The sequence below is a fragment of the Suncus etruscus genome, chromosome 11, assembly GCF_024139225.1.
Source record: "Suncus etruscus isolate mSunEtr1 chromosome 11, mSunEtr1.pri.cur, whole genome shotgun sequence".
NCBI classification, from domain to species: Eukaryota; Metazoa; Chordata; class Mammalia; order Eulipotyphla; family Soricidae; genus Suncus; species Suncus etruscus.
The window spans coordinates 54,976,096-55,001,220 of record NC_064858.1 but is presented as its reverse complement, the minus strand read 5'-3'; the positions used below and the strand labels follow the sequence as shown (position 1 = coordinate 55,001,220).

The 25,125-nt window shown below is 36.3% G+C and overlaps 1 protein-coding gene across 1 annotated transcript in view; it reads left to right on the top strand.

Moving 5' to 3' along the window:
* Positions 1-25,125, top strand: part of ANKS1B (ankyrin repeat and sterile alpha motif domain containing 1B) — a 1,587,094-nt gene that overhangs the window by 582,411 nt on the left and 979,558 nt on the right. The window contains 1 exon segment of the mRNA XM_049782864.1: positions 22,805-22,941. Coding sequence (XP_049638821.1) covers positions 22,805-22,941 — 137 coding nt within the window.

The window sequence follows — 25,125 nt, the reverse complement described above, 5'->3', positions numbered from 1 at the left end:
AGCCAACTCTTAGTAGTTATTAAATTAATTATCAACATTATATACAAAAGCAACTAATAAAACTCTTAAAACTTAGAAATAAGAGATGGCTTCTAAATTTTAATTTAAATATATTCAATCTCATGTTGGGAGCTTCTGGGATAGATTGGGATGAAGTATCCTTTGAATTAGGACAAAGTGAAGAAGAGAAGTGGAATCTTGGCTGTGAGGTTCAATACTTGGAGATATCCTGATTATAGGAAATACCGAGAGTCCCTGCTTAAACTAGTTAGGGACAATTTTTATGTTAATTACTGCTCAATTATCTGGTCAATTAAAGAGAAAACACAAAATTTGACTTTCTAAGAATTTAGAAAGCAAGATAGATGTAAAGGAAGAGTAGACACAAAGGAGAAGATACATAAAAGTTTTGATAAACCAATCAGAACTTATAGGTATATATGTTTGCATTTGTTAAGTAAATTATTGATAATACAAATTTATAACATACATTCAGACATGCATTCACTTTCCCAATAGTTGTATGAATTTCTATATAACTTACAACAAAATAAGAGTCAATATGGTACTGAGGACTGATTTAGGTTACTTATAATATTGCATACTTTAAAGGATAAGATGTGCATAATTTGGTTTCACATTTATCAGATTAATAGAAAGTGTCTAGTCCATAAATTCTTATTCAAAATATTTTTTATTTTTATGTTTTTATTGTTTGAAATTCTGAGATTTACAATACCATTAAAAAGGTTTACCTTGCATATAATTCCCACCCACCCATCACCTTTATCCATAGTGTAAATCCCTACCAACATCTCCTAACACATTATATGATATTTTAAGATGGGATTGAGAAAAAGCTTGTACATTTATTTGTACTATTTTAAAGTACACTTTTCTATTAGAGTGGTTTTTCATCATATAACATAGTTTGTGAGAATGTATTAGCTTGTTTGATAAAATTAAATTAGAGCAACTAAATAGTTTCTCTATGGTTAGCATCTAACTGTTGAAAGCAAAATGCGCAGAGAATAGTTAATCTGAGTTTATTCTAGGATAACCTGACAAGAAAATAGACTCTGGGATGCAGATTGGCATATAGGAGGTCAATTATATATTCAAAGCAATGAATATGGAGATGAAGGTGGCTAAGATAAGTGAGGTTAGTCGGTGATGATTTTCGGCATGGGCTTCCACATCTTCCACAAAAATCTTTGAAACTGGGATAATGTTTCAAATTAAGTCTTCTTGTTGATTAGATACTTCTTGGATAATAAGACATTGGAAGTAGATGCTTACAGAGGGGACACAATCTGCGACTAGAAATTCTCTTACTCTTGAGATAATCCCCCAAAGCTAGTGATGAATGCCCACTAGTAATGCATCAAAATCTAGAGTAATCAATACTCTTATATAAGAGACAATTGGGTGATATATTAAATTGTCAGCTACAAATAGGATAAGGATTTTACTCAGAATAAATGGCAAACTGAAAAAAGGGATGGGTATATTTATTGGCAAGAAAATCATTAAATGATGGGATATTTCATCAAAGTAGAATAAGTTAAGCAAGGAAATACAGAAATGCTTTGATAGTATGATCAAAGCTGGATGTATGAAAGGAATTGAGATCTCAGTGAAATTGAACATTCAGTGTCAATGAAATAAAGAATAAATAAAAGTGATGACATATCAGTGAGGTCTGTGTCTGGGTGGGAACAGGGAAGTTCTAGCCTGGCCTCCTCTTCTCTTCAGCCATCGTGCAGTCTCCTTCTAGGTTTCAGTGCAATTACTGAAACTGCCGTTTGGGGCCAATGAGTTGGTACCTCGGAGAGAACAGGGAAACTCAGGCATTAATTCCTTCTACCAAATGCAAATGAGGCTGTCTGTTTGGATCTTTCTCAGCATCCTTCCTTCCTTCCCATCAGCCCTCAGTTTCCCAAACTGCATGGACACTAGTGCATCTGCATGAAGTCATTTCAATTTATATCATAGACTTCCTGGCAGATTGTTCTTTCAATAACCTGAGAAATTCAGCACTCCAAACAGCTAAATGCAAAGTTAAATGGGGGAAGCTAGAGAAAGTATCTACTGTGAGGGATATGGAGAGAAATCTTGGCAAATCTCATGTCCACCCAAGTGCCTGAACCTTATAGATGAGAACCTAAAATCAACAATGATTTAGAAAAGGAAATCAAGGAGTCACTAATCTGAGAAATTAAAAAAATCTGTAGATGAACAATTCAACCAACTCGAAGAACTCTTTCAGAAGATGAGAGAAATCAGACATAAAACTGAAGAGACTAAAAAGCATGTTAGCAAGCCATAATAGTATAATTTCAGAGGTGTAGAATTGCATACACAAACATGAAGATAAGTTACAAGCAAGTTGGGATAAAGAAGTCAAAAAAGAAAGGAGAGACAAAACACTGGAAGAAAATGTAAAGTACTAAACAAAGACAGGAAAAATAATCTCCAAATTAGAGGAATTCAAGAAGAGGAAGAAAATGGGAAAAGAGAACAACAAATAGTGAGGGAGATAGAGAACTTCCCCATTCCTGAGAAAGAGGTTTCTCCATAAATCCCAGAGGCAAAAAGAGTGCCAAACAAAATTTACCGTAATAGAAAAACACCAAGACATTTAGTAATCCAAATGGAAAGATAAATAAACAAAACAAACAAGCAAAAAACAAAACAAGAGAGAGATAGACTTTTTAAAACAGTAAGGGAAAAATAAACCTCAAGTAAAAAGGAAACAATATAAGAATCAAACCAGAGCTTCCATTTGAAACAATCCAGGCAAGAAAAGAGTGGAATGACATATTCAAATTACTAAATGAAAGAAAGTTTCAACCTATAATCCACTATCCAGCAAAATACTCATTTACAAGGGAGTGAGGGTTAAAAACATTCTCAGACAAAAAAGAATTCACAACATTTGTGCTAATCAAATTGACCGTAAATGAACTACTCAAAGAGCAGTTACACAAACCAAATCCCCAATAATAACAACAACCCTACACAATATAATGGTAAAATAGTCTTTGCCATCAATACTTTCCTTAAATATCAATGGATTAAACTGTCCCGTGAAGAACAGATATGCTGTTTAGTTAAGCAGCTGTCCAATTAACTGATCTTTATAGATATCTATGATAATGTTATAATGCTTTTATCCACAGAAACAGGTGCAGAATGTGTTTGTCAGCATTAGACACCCACCACAGTGATCACTATTAGTTTTAATGTCTTAATTTTACTATGCCTATAATAACTCCTTGATATTTTTATCCACAGTGGTACTTGGGGATATAGATTGATTATCGCAGTTCCATATCACAATGCTATACTATATTAGACTCAGAAGACAAGGCTCATTATAATAATGTCACAACAAAAATTCTAATCTATTCATTGTCTACTCGATTATGCCTGCTAATATAACTCAATATTTATGTCCACAGATAGCAATGGAATATGCAACTGCATGCCATGAACAGAGCTCATTCATTGAATATGTTTTTGTAATGTTTTTGGTTATAAGTTTACCTTTATACCATAATGCTCATAATTTTAGATTGCTTTTAAGAAAGGAAACTGTATGCTTAAGGCCTGCTAGACAATATTTTATGTTGTAGACTCCTCTTACAGGGCTCATTACCATATTACTTACTTTTCTAGACTTGAAACTTATGACCGTTTTGAAGAATGCTCTCTATATAATCTAACCTAAGAAGACTTTCTTCAATAAAGTTTACCCTCACCAATCATAATTGGCTTAGAAAATAGAAAACATCTTCATCTGATTTTCCAGCTATATAATTTTTTTTGGTTTTCTGGGCCATACCCATTTGATGCTCAGGGGTTACTCCTGGCTAAGCACTCAGAAATTGCCCCTGGCTTGGGGGGACAATATGGGACGCTGGGGGATCGAACCTCTGTTCTTCCTTTGCTAGCACTTGCAAGGCAGACACCTTATATTTAGCGCCACCTCTCCAGCCCCAACCAGCTATATAATTTTTAAGTGTTCTGTCCCATTTCATCTGGGTCAACTTTTCAACTGTAACCATGGATTGATCCTCAGTGCCTGTCTAGTGTTCATTGGTAATATACATAATAATTGCCTATGTTGTATACTGTCCTTCCCCCTGTTATATATAACCTCTTCTTCCCCCTTACAAATTATTTTCTAGCCCTTCACCCCATCTGTTATTTTCCCCCCATTTAACCCTTTTTACTCTGAGTTCTTAACTCCTCACAAAGCAGAACATCCCCCCTCACCCCAAGCAACTGCCAACTAACTCTCAAAGTGTAAAGATAGATTCTCAGCCTAAAAAGAAGCTGATACTCTGCTGCTACTTATTTGCTTTCAGTGGCCCCTTTTCTGCTACCTTCCTTCACTGTGGACTGTTGCATGCTACCAGATTAGGTTTCTGAGAAGCCCTCAGCTCAAGGAAATTTCTTGATATGTGACTGCTGGGAGTCACTTTTTAAACTCCACAAGACCAAATCACAGGCTGAAGCTGTGCTTCATATTTTCTGCCCCCACTACTGTTTCATAAGACGTACAGGGGGCATGTATATCTCCTTTGAATATTTATTTAGATGTATTTATTTAATAGGTATAACTCTTATAGAATACCTTCTTATTTAGTGGCAATTTCCCCCATTTTGTGGGATCTGTTTAGTACAGAATTCTATAAGATAAGTTTCTCTAGTGTTTTGAGTTCATGATAGAACCAGGTTATAAGGATTGTTGGGCTTGTTACCTCTTCCCACATATGCACCAGTAATACCTGTGTATTTGTTTCTTTTTGCACAGGCACATTAAAATGGGTAAATCTTACATGTGCAAACAAGTTTTTATCTAATAAAAATAAGAAAACATAAATTTTATAACTGCAGTGGATACTTACACCCTGAACACTTGTCATAGTGAATTGGCTTAGGCTTCAGAAGATTGGACATTGACCATTCACCCCTGAAACTTGGACCCCATCTATGAAAACAACCAGGGATTTTTACACCATCACCAGGAATTGAACTTCTACCAGGGAAGGCCCTATTGCTGCCTTGGCATCAATTTACTCCAGATATTGTTCTTATGACAACCAGATGACTTGGTAATAGCAACAATCTGCTTTAAGGGCACAGTTCTCTGGTTGTCACCTAATGGTGAGATAAAACCAAAAAATGCTAGTCACCCTGATATCCACATGGGATCTGTACAGAAACCAGGATCTCTAAGGACAGAAATCATACAACCTGTGATTGTGAAGAGCTTTTACTGGGACCACAGAGAAAGACTTTGGGGTTGTACAAACTAGTAGAGCCTGGATTTGTTCTTTTTTTTTTTTTTTTTTTTTTTTTTTGGTTTTTGGGCCACACCCGGCAGTGCTCAGGGGCTACTCCTGGCTGTCTGCTCAGAAATAGCTCCTGGCAGGCACGGGGAACCATATGGGACACCGGGATTCGAACCAACCACCTTTGGTTCTGGATCGGCTGCTTGCAAGGCCAATGCCGCTGTGCTATCTCTCCGGGCCCTGGATTTGTTCTTAAGCCAGAATACTTTATGGGTAAGGTCTCCTGCTTTTAGACCAAAGTTTTTACCTTTCTATTTCTCCTACATTTTTCTGTGCCTATGCAAACATCAACAACTGCCACTCAAACACATTTTTATTGCATTTTATCTCTTTTCTTTAGAAAAAAAGAGCTTGCTAAACCTTCTGCTATTGTATTAATGATTTTATTAAAGATGCAATAATTTTCACAAATATGCTTGCTGCTAAACTTTTTCTTCTTTTTTCTTCATTTCCATTTTATTTATTAGTTTTTCTTTATATTTTCTTTTTATTTTAATAACTTTGCTTTTTGTCATCTTGATCAAATGTATTACGATCATTTATGTCAACTATGTGATGCATTATCTTTGAATTCAAAAATTTAAATATGATGATACATTATATATCTTTAAGAGTGATTAAAGACTAAGATGTTCTTATGAAGTGGTTGTTGCTCAGCATGAGAACACAGGCTTGATATATACATGAAACCTAAATTAAGTTAAGAGAAAGATCACATGAGTAGAAATCAAGATACTTAGTATGTATGCTTGAACATTTACAGAAAACTGAAAAACCTATGAAGATGGCAATCTTGGAGCAGAGAATAAGACTAGAAAACATACCAACGCTATGAGGAATATTTAGAACAGGGGTCTCAAACTCGCAGCCCGCAGGCCTTTTGCAGCCCTCCGTACAACATTTTGTGGCCTGCAGCCGGCCTTCAAATATCGCAGTATTTGCGATTATTCACTTATCGAATAATCGCAATAAAAATCGCATTAGTAAGAAAAAAAATCGCACTAAACATTCACATACCCCGAGCAGTTCCGTTTGGGGTATGCAAATGTTTAATGTAATTTTTTTGCGATTTTTTTCTTACTAATGCGATTTTTATTGCGAATATTTGGTAAGTGAAATCCCTTATATGGCCCTGCTTCACCCTGACTTTGCCTCCTGCAGCCCCCAGGTAAATTGAGTTTGAGACCCCTGATTTAGAACTTCTCTTCTAATAAAGAATAAATAGAATTCACTAAAGTATAGATGTGATTCATTTCATAATATAGCAGATTCTGTTGGTTCTACACTCACATTTATATGAATGTGAATCCTGTAATATTTAGTCTTTTATGAAAAAGTTATTGCCTGCATAGGATGGTGCTGACCTAGTAGGAGGGTAACCCTCTATATGGGTACTTGTTGTGTATGTAAACATTTCTGGGAGGGGTATTGGAAAGATACACCTAAATCCAGGGTGGAGTTACAGATACTTACATCTTTTTTTTTTTTAAATATAATTTTTTTTTAATTTTTATTTTGATCATAGTGGCTTACATAATGTTGACAATAATATTCTAGGTACATATTTACATAAAATCAGGGGGGATTCCCATCCCTAAATTGTCCTCCCTACACCTCCGTTTTCGTCCTACCTCTCATTTCTTCTTCCCTCACCTCCAGGGTGGCTAGAATATGTGATCCCCTCTGTATCTGACCTACTACTTAGTAGTCTTACATCAGTTTGGTCTTGGTGCCTCCCTTATTTCCCCCTCTAAGTGGGGGCAGGGCTAGCAGTTCAAGGTAGGTGGTTTTGCCTGAAAAGGAGAAAATGAGTAAACTGGGGTAAGAGTCTAATATCCCAAAAATGGGCAGAATCCTTCTAGAGGTTCTCCTCATCGATTTGGATAATGTAGGAGAAAAAGAAGGTGAAACACCCCATCAGTACCAAAAGAAGTGTCAAATATCCAGTGAGGACTCCAGTTATATCGATCAGCACCACAAAAAACTGATAACAAAAAATACAAACAAAAACAAACAAACATATGAACACAAAAAAAAAACAACAACTCGCCTTGGTCTTGAAATAAGAGACATGGTGTAGCACATAACGAAAGAAAAGAAAGGAAAAAAAATAGAAACACACACACACACACACAAAAAAAAGAATAATTGGGGACAACAATTTCAGTAATCACATCCGAACCGAGAAATCGACCAAAATAGCTAGGTAAATAAAATTAGTAATAACAATAATAAACGAAGGTAATGTATATATATATATATATATTAAACATATATTAAACATATATATATAAATATCCCAGGTTTTGTGCTTTTTGCATTTTTGTTTTTTCCCTCTGCCCTGGCACAGTAAATATTGGGGTCATTCGAAACGGAATTCACTTGCCCTATGAGCTATGGGGATTCTCCGTCCTTGGAGTATACTGTCATGGGATCAGTTCTAGGCTTTGCTCAGGATCATTACTCTCCCGGTGGTGTTTTTTCTTTTTTATTTTTTTTTTATTTTTTTTTGTTTGTTTGTTTTTTTGTGTGTGGAAGACTTCTGCTTTGTCCAGGGTGATACATTCAGAGCTCTGTGTTGAGTGGTCTCAGTATCTGTACAACTCCTGAGGTGGGCCTTATGGTGAAGTCAGTCTTTGTGAGTCTAGAGGTTCTGTTGCCTCAGTGCCAATTGGATCCGTCTTCTGTGGTTGGTGATCTTGGTCTTTGCACTGAACCTAGGATGGCATCTAGGATAGTGTCCTTCTTTGTGCTTCCAGAAGCCCCTTTCCGTTACAGTTGTCTCTGCCGGACCTTTGGTACTGGGGATCATGCTTATTGTGCTGGTCTTAGTTCAGAGCCTAGACTAGGGCTTTTTGATTGGTCCCAAGATGTATACAGTCTGGTCGTGGTTCTAGCAGCCAGTCCCCTGTAAATCACGATCTTGGCTTTTGGACCTACCAAAGGGTGCCACGTCTTCTGGTTTTGTCTTGTCGTTAGCTGGTAAAGTAGGCTAAACTGCTCTAAGGTCAAGTTGTTCACGTTTTCTTCATTGTCGGGATATCATGTTAGCGCTGGCCCTTGTTGTTGACCCTGCAGTATTGAGGCCGTCCCAGATGGAGTTTGTTTCTTGCAGCTTTTGTGAAGAGCTGTGCCGTTTCTATGCCTGGGAACCAGGGTTCAAGGCTGCATGAATGGAATCCGATCACCTGAGGTCTAAGTTGATTCCACATGACATATTTTCAAGGTAGGAGATATCCCTGTATTGTAAACAACTATGAGCTCCTATCTCTAGTAGGTAAGAGCTCTTGTTTTTTTTTTTTTTTTATGTAAGATTTCCCCTTTATTTAGTGTGCCATTGCAGGGGGAAGTGATGCTCCGTTATATTGTCGGTGTATTTGGGGTGGACAGAGTGGGTAACGTAAATAGGTCACGTACCCAAATACGATTGAAAAAAAAATTGCATGTGCCCACAAATGTATATGTAGGGCAAACATTTAAAAAATAAATAAATAAATAAATAAATAAGAAAATAAGAAAAAAAATAAAAAAAATAAATAAAAAAAAATAAAGTAAATATAATGAGTTAGTGAAGTTTTTAAAGGACCAAAGTGGTGCAAAAGACTACTTTACATTTGGGGGAGAACAGGTAAAGAGGTGGTGTATTACAGGTCTTATGCCTATGTTGGAAGTACTGTTTATCTCCTTGTCTTTTGGATTTTTCTCGTGGTGTGTGGGTTCCCGGGCATCTTCCAATCTCACCCCCTGACCTTCTTCAGATTGGTATAAATTTGCAGCAGGGAGGTCTTGGAAGAGTTCTTGCATTGGGGATACTATTGGACCTAAGTCCGGTTTCAAGAAACAGTCCACTTTATGGGGAGTTGGTAGGGAGGGTCTCGCAGCATGAGTCCTTAGGGGAGTTGGCTGTCTTTTCTTGCAGGAGATGAGGTGTGGGTTCGGCTGGGTGTCCCCTCCCCTGGGTGCTGGGTACTGGTTCGTTGGGTAGGAGGTCGATCTTGATGCCTAAAAGATTAAGGACTGAGGGTGGAGAGTTTCATTATGGTGGGAGATCTGGATGGGATTGAGGGGTGAAGGGGTAGTTGGATTTCCGGGGGGGAGAAAGGGGAAGGTATATGGGAGGGGTATGAAAGAAGAGAAAAGAGAAAATATCGTAGAAAGAAAGGGGGAAGAGAAAGGGAAAAAAGTAAAGAGAAGAATAGAAGAGAAAAAGAAAAAAGAAAAGAAGAAAAAAGGAAAAAGGAAAAAAAATATATAAAATATATATATATTTAAAAAAATAATAATAATAAAGAAAAAAACTAAAGTAGTGAGAAGAAAGGAGAGAATAACAAGGGAATTTTGGTTTGGCTGAATGTGTTCGATGGCTAGAGTCTGTAGTTTAGGTCTGTACGTCGTGGGTACTGCTTTGGTGGTCTGACTGGTCACGTGCTTCAATTCCTAAAAGAAGGTTTAACCTAGAAAAAAAGTGTATGTTAAAGAGTTTTCTCGTGGCCATCTCGTAGTGCAAGCAAGGTACGGTATCTCGTGTGGTGTCCCGAGTTGCCATCTTAGTTTGTCCGTCCTTTGTATCTAAGGGCGCCTGTGGACAGAAAAGCTGAGAGGTTATTTAATATATAGTAAGGTAAAGGGAGTAAAACGTAGTGTTGTGGTATGTTGCTATCGCATTCCGTGATTTCCCGTGGTGTTCTATACTTGTGTTCCTGTTAACGATCTCTAAGGGGTTATTGTGGACCTTTGTTGTAGTAGTCTGATTACATATCTGTTCTCTCTATGTTACTGTTTTCTTTGCGGTATAATGTGCAGTCCAGAGTTTGCGTTATTCCTTCTTCATGTATTTTGGACACTGCTCCCATGTATATGTTGACTATTACAGTGTTCGGAGTTTCTACCCTGTTAAACCCTGTTATCTGATTCTTAGGTATTAGTTATGTATAAAATATATGTTCTAGGTGTTTCAGAATAGTGCTACCATTCTGTGTTTATCTTTTGTCTTCTGACTTACTTCGTTTAACATAACATGATCTAGGTCCATCCACGTTGCTGCAAAGTCTGTGATTGTATCATTTTTGACTGCCATGTAATATTCCATTGTGTATATGTACCATATCTTAATGATCCATTCATCTGTTGTTGGACATCTAGGTTGGTTCCAAGATTTGGCTATTATACTGAGTGCTGCGATAAATAGTGGGGTGCATACGTATTTTGGAATGGATGTCCTTCCATCTTGTGGGTATATGCCTAGGAGAGCAATTGCGGGGTCAAATGGCAGCTCGATTCTGAGTTCTTTGAGGACTCTCCAGACTTTCCTCCATAGGTGTTGGACTAGGGGACATTCCCACCAGCAGTGGATGAGAGTTCCTTTCATACCGCATCCCCGCCAACAAAGGTTGTTTCTGTCATTTTTGATGTGAGCCATCCTCACTGGTGTAAGGTGGTATCTCATTGTTGTCTTGATTTGGATCTCCCTGATGATGAGTGAAGGTGAGCATGTTTTCATGTGTTTGTTGGCCATCCTTCTGTCTTCCTCAGAGAAGTGTCTATTCATTTCATCTCCCCATTTTTTTATAGCTTTGTTTGGTTTTGGGGGGCTCAGCTTTCTGAGTGCTTTGTATGTTCTAGATATTAGCCCTTTATCTAATATGTCGAGTGAAAAAATTTTTTCCCATTCTGTTAGCTGTCTTCTTGCGTTAAGTAGGGTTTCTTTTGCCATGCAGAAGCTTTTTAGTTTGATGTAGTCCCATTTGTTTATATTTGATGCTAACGTTCTTGCCATTGCTCCATTCTCAAAGACCTTTTTGATATATAGGTCTTCGAGTGTTCTGCCTATTTTATTCTCGATAAACTTTATAGATTCGGGTCTGATTTCAAGGTCTTTGATCCATTTGAGTTGATTTTTGTATAAGGAGTAAGGTATGGGTTGATTTTCACTTTCGTACATGTGGTTTTCCAGTTGTACCAACACCATTTGTTGAATAGGCTTTCTTTGTTCCACCTCAGATTCTTGCCTCTTTTATCAAATATTAGTTGGCTATATATCTGGGGGTTTATGTCTGGGAATTCTGTTCTGATCCACTGGTCTGAGGTCCTGTCTCTGTTCCAGTACCATGCTGTTTTGATTACTATGGCTTTATAATATAGTTTCAAGTTAGGTAAGGAGATGCCTCCCACTTCTTGTTTTTCAGTATTTGTTTGGCTATCCTGGGTCTTTTGTGGTTCCAGATGAATTTTGTGAATGATTGTTCTAATTCTTTGAAGAGTTGTGTCTGGATTTGGATAGGGATTGCATTAAATCTATATAGGAGTTTGGGTAGGATAGTCATTTTGATTATGTTAATTCTACCTATCCATGAGCATGGGATGTTCTTCCATTTCTTTAGATCGTCTTCAATTTATTTCTGAAGTATTTTGAAATTTCCCTGGTATAGGTCTTTCACTTCTCTTGTAAGGTTGATTCCTAGATACTTGATATTTTTTGATACTATCTTAAATGGAATTGTATTTTTAATCTCTCTCTCCTCAGCTTCATTGTTTGTATATAGAAACGCTACTGTCTTTTGTGTATTGACCTTGTAACCAGCCACTTTGCTGTATTGGTTAATTGTTTCTAGGAGTTTTACTGTGGACTCTTTAGGGTTTTCGATGTATATCATCATATCATCGGCAAATAGAGACAGCTTGTGTTCCTCTTTCCCAATTTGAATTCCTTTGATTTCCTTCTCTTGTCGGATTGCTATTGCTAGGACTTCTAAGATTATATTGAATAAGAGTGGAGAGAGTGGACAGCCTTGCCTAGTTCCTGATCTTAGTGGGAATGCTTCTAGTTTCTCACCACTGAGTATAATGTTGGCTGTAGGCTTTTCATATATAGCTGTAACTATCTTGAGGAAGGTTCCTTCTAATCCTATTTTGCTGAGTGTTTTTAACATGAAAGGATGTTGCATTTTGTCAAACGCCTTCTCTGCATCGATTGATATGATCATGTGGTTTTTGTCTTTCATGTTGTTGATGTGGTGTATAATGTTGATTGATTTGCGTATGTTGAACCAGCCTTGCATTCCTGGAATGAATCCCACTTGATCGTGATGTATGATCTTCTTGATAAAGTGCTGGATTCAGTTTGCTAAGATTTTATTGAGTATCTTTGCATCTATGTTCATTAGTGAGATTGGTCTGTAGTTTTCTTTTTTGGTAGTGTCTTTGCCTTCTTTGGGAATGAGTGTGATATTAGCCTCATAAAAGGAGTTGGGAAGGATTCCTGTTTTTTCTATGGTTTGGAAGAGCCTATGGAAAAGTGGTAGTAACTCTTCTTGAAATGTTTGATAGAATTCACCTGTAAATCCATCTGGGCCTGGGCTTTTGTTCTTAGGGAGTTTTTTAATTACATCTTCAATTTCCTCTGAGGTGATTGGTCTATTTAGGATCTCTAGATCTTCCTTTTCCAGTCTTGGAAGAGGGTGTTTTTCCAAGAATCTATCGATTTCTACTGTGTTCTCTAGCCTAGTTGAGTATAGTTGTTCATAGTATGATCTCATGATATGTTGTATTTCTTGGGGTTCTGTTGCAATATCTCCCCTTTCATTCGTGATCCTACTGATTTGGGTGTTTTCTCTCTTTTTTTTTGGTGAGTTTTGCCAATGGTTTGTCTATCTTGTTTATTTTTTCGAAGAACCAACTCCTGGTCTCATTGATTTTTTGTATTGTTTTCTTAGTTTCTATGTTGTTTATTTCTGCTCTCGTTTTTATTATTTCTTGCCTTCTGGATGTGGTTGGATTTCTCTGTTGCTGTTGTTCCAATTCTTTGAGGTGATCTTTTAAACTGTTGGTTTTATTATTTTCCTGTTTCTTGACATAGGCCTGTATTGCTATGAGTTTCCCCCTAATTACTGCTTTTGCTGAGTCCCATAAATTTTGACATGTTGTCTCTTCATTGTCATTTGTCTCAAGGAATCTTTTTATTTCTTCCTTGAGTTGTTCTTTGATCCAGCTGTTGTTGAGCAGCATGTTGTTTAATCTCCAGGTATTAGTTTTTCTCCATTGCTTCTTCTTGACATTGATTTTGAGCTCTGTTGCATAGTGATCTGAGAGGGTACTTCTAATTATCCTTACCTTTGTGGTCTTATATAGGTTGGCTTTGTATCCTAAAACATGGTCTATTCTGGAGAAGGTTCCATGTGGGCTTGAGAAGAATGTGTATTCTACTTTCTGGGGGTGGAGGGCTCTATATAAGTCTATTAGCCCTAAATCTTCTAATTTTTCATTCAGAGCTCTTATTTCTTTGCTATTTTTCTGTTTGGTGGATCTGTCCAGTGGTGATAGTGGAGTGTTGAGGTCCCCTGCTATTATCACATTTCCCTTCATGTGTTTCTCCAGGTTTGCCAGCAGTTGTCTCACATATTTTGCTGATTCTACATTAGGTGCATAGATATTGACCAGGGTTAGTGTTTCTTGATCTAATGTTCCCCTGATCAGTAAGTAGTGACCCTCTTTGTCTCTGACCACTTTCTTGAGGTTGAATGCAATTTGGTCTGATATGAGAATGGCTGTCCCTGCTCTTTTTTGTTTTCCATTGGCCTGAATAATTACTTTCCATCCTTTGATTCTTAGCCTATGCTTATCCTGTAGCTGTAGGTGTGTTTCTTGTAGACAGCAGAAGTCCGGTTTATTTTTCCTAATCCAGTTCTCTACTATGTGTCTTTTAATTGGAGAGTTTAGTCCATTAACATTTAGGGAGATTATTGAGAGAGAGGACTGTTGTGTGGTTGTGTTGTGTAGGGTGGCTTTTGTTACAATCGGGGGTTTGGATTGTGTAATTCATCTCTGAGTAGGTCGTTTAGGATCGGTTTTGTTTGGACAAATAGTTCTAGTTCGGTCTTGTTTGAAAATGTTTTCACTCTGTTCTCCCATATGAATGATAATTTTGCCGGATATTGGACTCTAGGTTGGAAGTTTCTTTCGTTCAGTCGTTTAAATATGTCGTTCCACTGTCTCCTTGCTTGGATTATTTCAATTGGGAGATCTGGTTTGATTCTTATGTCCCTACCTTTGTACTTGAGGTTTTTTTTCTCTCTTATTGCCTTAAGAAGTTCCTCTTTCTCTTTGTTTTTTGCCATTTGGATTACTATATGTCTTGGTGTAGTTTTATTAGGATCTATTTTACCAGGAACTCTCTTGATTTCCTGGATTTGCCCTGAAGTTTCATTCCAAAGGGTGTGGAATTTCTCTGCTATTATGTCTCTGACTACTTGTTCTTCTCCTTTCCCTATTTCCTCCCCTTCTGGTATACCCACGATTCTTAGATTGTTTCTTTTGTCCTTGTTCATTAGGTACTGGACTTTTCCTTCCAGTGCTTTGCCTTTTATTTCTTTGTTGGTTTCTTGGTCATTTTTTGTTTGCAGTTTTCCTTCGAGTTCTTCGATGTGCTTCTCCAACTCTGTGTTTCTGCTAGTAAGGCTTGTTACTTTGTCTGTTAATTCCTTCACTTCTTTTTGTATGGACTCTCTCATACTCTTTAACATTTCTTCTTTAATTTGGGTGATTTGTTCCTCCATAGCTGTTTTATACTCGGTAGCTAAAGTTTCTCTCATTTCTTTAATTAGTTCTTGCGTTTCCTTCTTCATTGCTGCTTTTAGGTTGCTTTCCCATAGATCTGTGTGTTTTGTCGGACTTGGAAACTTGTTGAGGTTTGTCTCCATATCTTCAGATCTTAGGGTTCTCTTTGATTTACCCATATTTCCTTGTGTTTATTGCTGTGCTTTAGAGTGCTGTTTCTTCCACTTTCAGCCTCTTTTGATCCCCTGTGGTGTGGGAATCGGTCCCCTCCCTGAGGGTGGATCTAGTGGTACTGTTGGGTGGGCTTGTTGTGGTTTGGCTCCTCTTGTGCTCCTTCTGTGGTCTGATTCGTTGCTTTGCCTTATTGTTGCCAGCTATTTCTGGGAGGTAGGAGATTCTCGACGGGGGGCGGGGCACATTCACGCTGTCTGCGTGAGTGACCGTAACTTCTCTACCTTCCCGTGGGCAAAGGAGCCCCAGCAGGAGGAGGGCAGCCGTTCGCGGGGTCGGAGTGGGTGGGCGGACCTTCCCTACCTTCCCGGGGACACGGGAACCCCAGCAGGAGCGAAGTAGCCCTTCACGTGGTCGGGGCGCGCGGGCGGGGCTTCCTTACCTTCCCTGGGGCAAAGGGACCCCAGCCGAAGGAATGGAGCCGTTCGTGCGGTCGGGGCTGGCGAGAGGGGCGTCCTTACCATGCCGGGGGGCTAGGGGGCCCCAGCCGGAGAAATGGAGCCGAAATGGAGCCGTTCGCGCGGTCGGGGCTGGGGGGCAGGGCGTCCTTACTCTGTCTGGGGCTAGGGGACCCCAGCCAGAGAAATGGAGCCGTTTGCTAGGTCGGGGCTGGCGAGAGGGGCATCCTTACCGTGCCGGGGGCTAGGGGGCCCCAGCCGGAGAAATGGAGCTGTTCGCGCGGTCGGGGCTGGCCGATACTTACATCTTATTTTAAAAAATAAATACTTTCTCTACAAGCTGCCAAATTATCCCAGGAGTATTGATCTTGGGCTGAAGAATCTGCAGCCTTCTCAGGAAACAAGGTGAACTTTGTTTTCCTTCTTTCTAGAGAGGCCTAGAAGCAGGAATACCAAGTCTTCCATGTCTCCAGTTCACTTGAATTGAGCTCCTGAATGCCTTGATGTCTCTCATCACTTTTGAGAGAAAGGTGCCACCTTCTGATTCAAGCCAACAATTAAAAATCAGACTTCATGAAATGATAATCTAATAAATCTTAATTTTTTATTGTTACTAGTAATTACATTTAAGACTTTCTGCAATAATCTACCTCAAACTACTCATTATATTATAATATACACATATGTAACAATAATAACAATAGCTACTTTTATTGAGTGCCAGACACAAAGTAAGAAATATATTAAACACACATATAGACACACAGACCTGCAGGCTCACAGACTTCAGTTCTCTTTAAAACAGTTGGAATCCCAGCATCTCATGTGGTCCCCAGAGTCTTTTTCCTGAGCTTCTTGTTATGAAGGAAACTGATAGCCATAATGTGTAATCTGATACATAATAGGGAATATGAATACAAGATAAATTTCTTTTTCTAAATGTGAAATTGCAAGCCTCCTAAGTAATTTTCTCTAAACAGTTTTAATACACTTCATTTCCTTTTTATCAGCAATGTTTTGTAGTTGCAGGTGTGGAATGTAGGTTGACCATTTAAAACTATCATGGACACAGGATAATTTAGCAAAACATTTTGAATAATGTATATTTTATAAGTAATATAATAAAGAATATTGGAAATGAATCCACATTGTAAGACTCATATATGTTCTATAATGTGTATCTTGTCTGAATTTTATTCAGAAGGCATTTATAAAATCTATATTGCCTATTTATGTACTAAATGGCATTAATGATGGTTGCCTATTGTAAAACAAAAGGAAGGATATAATGGGGTACCTACATACTTATAGTAATATCAGCTATTATAATAACGCCACAACTAACCTCCTTCCTCCCCCAATGGTTCTAATAATTAGCTTTTTTGGCGTTATGTCACCATACCTGTGGCTTACACCAACCTGCCCTTATCCCCCTGCAGCTGCTCCTGTAACACCATATACTATACATGTGCAGATCCAGGAAAATCAAGTTAATGGCTTGGCTTCCTACCTGCAACAGCATATGCTATTCAAACAGGGAATCAGGCTACAGGTCTTTGCACAGTAAGAGTTCCTGAACTATGTCCAAGGTGTGGTAAGGGAGCTCATTGACGAGAGACTGCCATTCATTCCAAAATGGCAAGTGGGAAAAGGGATAGAAACCTAACTCAAGTGGACAGGCAAAATGCTTTAAGTGTGGCAATATGGGACATTTAAAAATCTAATGCAAAGGGCAACTTCTTTTTGTGCCAGCACAGGGATCTGCACCCCCTGATACCTGTTTCAGGAAAGTGGGTAGGGGGGCAGCCCCTGGCCCCTCAAACTCAGGGGACCTTTCCATCTATAATTCTGCTTCCTGGCCCAAACCAAGGAAATCCCACAGCATAAAAACATTAAAACCTTCTACCTCGGGAAGCTGTGGTTTTGACAGTCTATGTCCAGAGGAATTGACCATTCTCCCAGCTCAATGCTTATAAGATTAGGTCTGGCATAACAGGGTCTCTTCCTTAAGGAAATGTGGGTATTATTGTAGGAAGAAGCAATTTAACGCTTAAAGAAATAGTAATTCACAATTGGAGAATACAACTGGTTAGAGATACAGCAAGTGCGGTGATTTTACAGCCTATGATGACATGCTGGTTTTGTTTTATTTATTTTGGTTCACTGTGTTTTTAAAGCAGTGAGCTTAAAGCTACATGGAAATAAATTAAAAGTTAATCTCTTTAAAAATACTTTAGTCTAGAAGAGAAAAATAATAGAGTAATGTAGCATAAAATAAAATTACTTGTGTAATGTTGCAGATCATGTATTCTGAAGACTAAGTACAGAAGACTGAGGCACTTAGAGTGTTTCAAAATAGTTTAGTAGCTGATTAATAATACCCTAGTACTACGTATTAAATTACTTATAAGACATTCAAAAAGCACTAATCATTAAGGTCTGTATAGACTAAAGAGCAGCTTTTTTTTAATTTAATGCAAAGGAGTTAACTGGATAATTTCTTGTAATAAATCATTTCTCAAGAGATCATCTCTTATTCCTGGAATTAAATTCATTCTCCATCAATTTCTATTAATAGCTTAAAAGATAGTGAAATCAAATATTACTCATGTATTCATAGTATTCTAGATTTATTATCTACAAGGTATTACTATTTATTTTCATGTTTTCTCCCTCTAAATTTTCTTTCTCCATATTTTATCTTAATTATGATATTGGTTTTATAGGCAAAATAAAAAAACTCTAATTTATTAACCAGACCAAAGGTCTAATTATGTGCTAATTATTTTTGTGTATATTGTATCATTATAACCTGTATATTTAAATTGTAGAATAGTTATTAATATTCTCATTTTTAAAGTTGAACATAATCTTATGCTTCAAACATTGAATTTTTATTTAATTTGAACATTAAACAGACATGTCTTTCACAGCTTCCATATCTTATATTAGAATATCATTTTGGATGCCATTCCCAGAAGTGCTGGGAGGAAATTAGGCCCCATTCATGTGGTTCTATGTTTGGTCTTCTGGTGGTGACTTGGAGACTATGATGGCCAGGCCCATAAGTGCTCAGAGAGCAAACTCAGCCTTGCTCATATTAGACATGTTTTCTCTCTATCTTAAGGCTCATTTTGGTTCCTTCAACACGTCTTATGATTTCTGAAAGAAATTACATTTAATGTATAGCTTTTTCTCACACAAATATGACTAACAAGTTAAACAGAATTTAATGTGAACAATGGAATGGGATATCATGAATACAGATCTATGAAGACTCAAGATATGTGAATTATTAGAAACAAGTTTGAAAAGACAACTTTCTCAGAAAGTAAAGTTGGAAAACGTGATAGGAATTTAAAAAATGCCAAATGTGAAAAATATATTTGAACAAAACCCAAATATAAATTTTAGAATTATAAAAGCATAACTATAAGTAAGACAAGTGTTTGGTAATAGACTAAACTTAGATAAGAACCTTTAAGCTGGAAAATGAAAATGCTTTACAGAAAAAAAAGAGAGCCAAGAACAAAGGAACAAATGATAAAAAGTAATGTCTATCTAACATTATTTATTGAGGTCTCTAATAAAGGAGAACAGAGGATGGTGTTATCTGAAGTGATTCTTCAGAAAATATAAATTTTACTTAGTCTACCCCATTCTGCTGATCCTCATTCTTTCAGTTTGAGCTAGGAGTCATGCTTGAGTTTCCAATTTCTCTAGCCTAATTTTATTTTTAGTTTTTGAAATAATATTTTCATTAGACACCGTGATTACAAAGTTTTCCATAATTGAGTTTCAGTCTTACAATGTATGCTTCCCTTTACCCTTGAACATTTACCACCACCTATTTCCTTGGTTTCCTTCACCCTCCCTGCACCTACCTCTCCTGCACTTTGCTCTCCCTACCCATCTCTTTCCTTTTTCCCCCAATTTTAGACACTGTGGCTTGTACTATTGTTAATGAAGGGATACCATGTATATCATTTTTATCTCCATCCAACACCTTTATTTCCTGAGTGATCCATTCTAAATGTCACTATCATAGTGATCCCTTCTGTGCCCTAATTGTATTATTTGTGGGAAGCTTATGCCATGTACTAGTCCTCCTGGCCTTCCTCTTTATTGTCTCTGGATATTATTACTATACTGTCTTTTATCTTTGTTATATTGCTAAAAAACAATTGCTATCATCACTACTCATTCTGCTCAACTATCTTCAATTACAGTCAAGTGTAAATTTTGTAATATATAAGCATATTTATATTTATATACTAACTTCCTTTTGCTTTTCTATATTTATCTTTGACTTTTCTGAACATAAAACAAAAATATATATGCTTTTTATATCTCCATGCTTTCATATTTGATGAGAATATAGAAGCAGTCTTGCCTGAAAATTGAAGCTTTTTAATGTGGCCTTGTTTCCAAGCCATATTCTGATTCTCTGGCTTCGTTTTTACATCTTCCAACTCTTACCTTTAATTAATTTTCAAGTTATATTACATCATAATTTGTTTTCATGCTTGGTTCCCTATTTGTCTATTTCTTCAAGGCAGATTTTTAAATTGAATTAATTTAAAGGTATTTATTTAACTTTTAATTTAATTTTATTTTATTGAAACAGTTGTGATTTACAAAGTCCTTCATAGTTAGATTTCAGACATACAATGAATCAAGACCAATCCCATCGCCAGCATTGACCTCCCTCCACCAGAGAACATTCTATTACACCATCCTTTGCCTGCCAGTATAACAGGCCCCATTTAAAGTTTAGATTTTATATGGTTAAAGTTTGGATTCCTTCATTTTATTGTTGACTTTGGCTTGGATATTTAGTTTTGTCCTTTTTATCTCACCAATGCACCAGAGACCTTTAAGAAAATCATATAGAAAGTTTGAAAAAAAAATTGAGGGTATTCCCTATAGGTCTCTTAAAGGTATAACACTAATGGTACCTATCAAAACTCAAAATTCTCACACTGATAGATTATTATTACACTGATATATTATTATCAAAGTGCATAGTTTATGTTAGGATTCACTCATGGATATTATTGTATTACCTATTGGTTTATAAAAATATATGCATTATAATCATTGTGTAGAATGCTATTTTTTGTCCTAAATATCCTCATCAACTGACTTTCTCCGTATTCCCTACTAAAACTTAGAATTTAACAGACATAGTTGTCTCTAAATCAGTGGTTTTAGGTGTATGATTAAACAAACAAAAGAAGGAAGGGACAAATAGAAGACTCTCAGGCATAGTCTAAGTCTTATTAACGTATGTTTGTCTCTGTTTTTATATTTACTTCTACTGTTTAGTTTACTAAAAAGAAATACCTGTATGAAGCCATATCTTTTCAAACCTATTTTAATTTATTAAACAAAAGTCAAACATGAACTCTGAACAAATTTAATACTTATTTTTATGAATGATCTGGTTCATTCAGTATTTTATCTTTGTATTGTTTCATAAGCCTTTTTCTAGATTTCCCAATGAGGTTGCTTGATACTTTTATTTGGTGACTAAGAGTTTCCACCCCCTCATTTTCTAAAAATAAGAAGCACCTTTATAAACTGTTTCTTTTTAGTTGAGATTATAGCCCAGGTCTTTAGACCTCCAAAATTGCTCATCTCTAAAAAATTCTCCATCTCCTTTGAGTTAATCCAGTTAACTGTGTGGGACAGAAAATTGGTTAAAAGTAATTAAAATAGAATAGGAAATAAATTTTTTGTTGCAGAGTTAAGCTTGAATCAATTGTTCTACCCTCCCAAAAATACATACTATATAAAGGGTTGAATTGTCATTAAAATATTAATATTAATTTTTTTTGTATTGGCAATTTTTCTATATAAAGCATTTTTCCATTTCAAGGATTTAAAATTCCTCAAACTGAATCTTTCCCCACCTCCCTTTTGTCATAGCTGTAATGAGCCAGGGTTGAACTTGATTTCAGTGTCCCCACCCTTATAACCATAGTGCTTACACAAATTTGTTTTGGGGTGCACCAGAGATCCTACAATTTGTGGTTATGCAAGGATCACAAATGGGGTACAGAAGTGATTGTACTTATACATTTGTATGGTACTTGACTGGGCCTCTAGGCCTCAGGCTTAAAGATAGACAATCTGACACTGGTCTAGCTCTGAGTCACAAACTATATTTTTGAGGTTATTTTGCTTTGAAATAAATTTGAGAAAAAAATGTTACACAACTTTGCTGATTTTTTTCACTACTTTTGTCACACTTCCCTACTTCCATCCTCCAGCCTATATTTACTTGAGTTTGTAGCTTTGAGTTTCTCTATACCAGTATTTATTAAAATGGGTGGTATGCACCTCCATGCCATTAACTAAATCTACCACCATCTCCCCTAGATGCTTGATCTTGAAAAATCCAGTTCAGCAATAGTAGCTCAGGTGCAATGGAAAAGGCATTCTCTCTCTCTCTCTCTCTCTCTCTCTCTCTCTCTCTCTCTCTCTCTCTCTCTCTCTCTCTCTCGTTTTTGGGCCACATACAGTTGTGCTCAAGGGTTACTGTTGACTTTGAACTCACAAATAACCTCTGGTGGGATCAGGGACCCAATAGTATGCTGGAGATCAAATGCATGTGAATCTTGTCTAAGGCCAATGACATACCCATTATTCAATCACTCTGGCCTCTATTCATTCTCTTAATAAACATAGATTTCCATGTGGGGGGAAGTCAAGGTGCTGAGTTATTTATTTTCTGAAAATGGAGTGGTAGGCCAAATAAATTTGAGTCATGTTGATCTAAATCAGCAAACTGTTTTCAAAAATATTAAATTTTCATCCAATTTAATTCACTATGATGTTACTTATAGAGAGTTCTGGGAAAGTGTTTTTAGGGGAGTTGAATTAGGGGTTTATGAATAATGATGATGCAAAATTTATTACTTAATAAATATAATACATATTTAAAAGATTGTGGGAAGAACTATGCCAATTATGTAAAAAGAAGTCATAGTTTTTAGTTAAGATCAAGGTTTAGTGATTCAACATAGTTGTTGCAGTCTTAACTAAGCTATCATTATGAATTGAGTAGCAGTGCTCTTCCATCTTAGAGCACTATAGTATAGTTTTTACCTTTCTTACTGGATATATTTCTTTTTATTATCTTATAATTAATATCAGTTATAATCTGCAATGCTAACTCATATTCACTAAAATAATTTCAAATTTTAAAAGGTAAACTGAGTGATTGGTTCATGGCAGTTCTACTTTTATTCACAGATAACACCTGTGAGGTAGCAAATACTGCTCCAGGAATTAGTAACCATAGAAACAGTTCAACAGGCCCAACACCTGACTGCTCACCTCCATCCCCGGACACTGCCCTCAAAAATATTGTAAAGGTAATTCGACCCCAGGTGAGTGTCTAAGATGACATTATTTACTCTATAATGTATTTTGCTTTTTTTAAACAATGCATACATATTACTTACAATATGATGCTTAGACTATTTTATTATATGTAAATCAATTTTTAGGTAAAATGAGGAAATTGAGTGGATTCTGGGCCACATCTAAAGATGTTCAGAAATCACTCATGTTGGTAATTAGGGGATTCTACGCAGTGCTAAAATAAAATTGGGGTCACTATTGCCTTAATCCCTGTGCTATATTTCTAGCCAAAAGATAGGACTTGAATGAGATTGCTTCCTTCCCTTGGAGTAATGATAGGCATCCACCAGTCTGTTGGTTTGGGAGATCTTAAATTTCTATCTGAAATTATTAAAAAAGAGACTTAGAAAAATTATTTGACATTACTTTCCCCTTATAATATTTTAATACTTTCAATAATTGAACTGCTACATGACTTTTGATTGTTTCGGCTACTTCTGTCCTCATTTCTCTGGACATATATTTTTTGAAATTACTTGTCTTTTCTCAAATTTGACTTTTGTTTTTGTATTTTCTAATTTCTTTCCTTATGATTACTAATTTTGGCTCTGTTTGATTTTGTATTTCCATTATTTGCTTTTAGAGCTATCTCTTATCTCTAACTAGTCTCTCTACCATTTGTTTCTTTTTTCTAGTCCTTGTCTATATGGATTTCTTTCTCTTCCCTCTTCTCTTTCAGTTGGATTTTCTAGTAGGCGGTTTGCAGGCAAGCTTTAGAAATATCATTGGGACAAGCTGTTCTGTGATATTTCATTGAAAATAGCACTTATAAAGCTGTTTTCATTGTATTTTTGCCAACAGATGGACTCAGAACATGGAATTGAGAGTGTTCTCGGCCTGGCTCATTCTGAATGGGTTTCATAAAATCCAAGAAAGGGAGAGTTTGGATCCAATCAATGCCATTCACGATTTATTTAGATATATAGTATGAGCATATTATTTGAACCATTTTGTAGGAAGATTCACTTTTAATATTGTTTTGGTATATATTGAACAATTAATTGTCTAGTTTCTTCTTTAAAATAACTTAAATATTTCCTTGTTGTAGTTGGGTAGTTAATTGGCATTTTTACTTTACAAATACATAGAACCTAGAGAACAATTTCATATAAGTTGTTTCCTTTAACCTTCATTATATCTAAGGAAATGGATATTTCCTTGTTATGGATAATGATCCATGGTCATACCAAAAAACAAAATTATCCAACTGATTTTAAATTTTACTTTTCTTTCTCTTGGATATTGTTTCCACCAGCGCACTTAGGATATGGCAAAAATTCTTACAATCTTGAACAATTTGTCACATCTTTGTGAGGATAAAAGTTAAGGTTGTTTTAGGTATGGGTAACTTCTATGTCCTAATATGAGGAGGAGGAAAATGTCTTCAAAAGTCACTTCTTCCTCTTCAGGGAAATTTAATTTAGTTAATTAACCTGAAGAAATAAACCTCACAAAACATTTATTATTGCTAAATATCACATTTATTATTGTTGTTTCTTTGATTACATAAATGAGTTTGTCATATTATTAAAGAGTTACTACATTTTCAGAATTTTAAATTTTACCCTATTACCCTATTTTTGTCAATAAAACCATTACTAAGAACATTTATTCTTTTTTATGAACACATTTTAACTGTATTCAATTAAAATGGTGATTCAATTAAATTGTTTGTTAAAAATTTTATTTAAAATTACACCAAGAAGTTAGTACACTGGATTAGATGATTGTATGTTACCATGCAAATTTTTCAAACCCTTCCAGAACTGAAAATTGAGCCCTAAACAAGCCCTAAACAGGCATAACTTGTCCAAATATAACACTTTAGTCTAGCAGGCTGGTTTCCATGTATTCATTTATCCTGTAAAGTTTTTTTTTATATCATTAGAAGCAAGTTAAATCTTAATAAATTATTTCAAAAACCTATAGCTAATAGTATAATGAAACTCTGTATAGTCTAATTCCAGCGTCACTGGTCCAGAGCTCTGCCACATGGTTAAAATAATGAAATTTCATCATTTAATGAACAAGTGATTTCACACGGACTTTGATAACTTCAGGTAGCTGAGGGGTTCAATGTATGTCAACAATGGCATCAACTTCAGGTAGATTCACTTCAGTTTATGACCAAACTTGAGAACAAGTAAGGA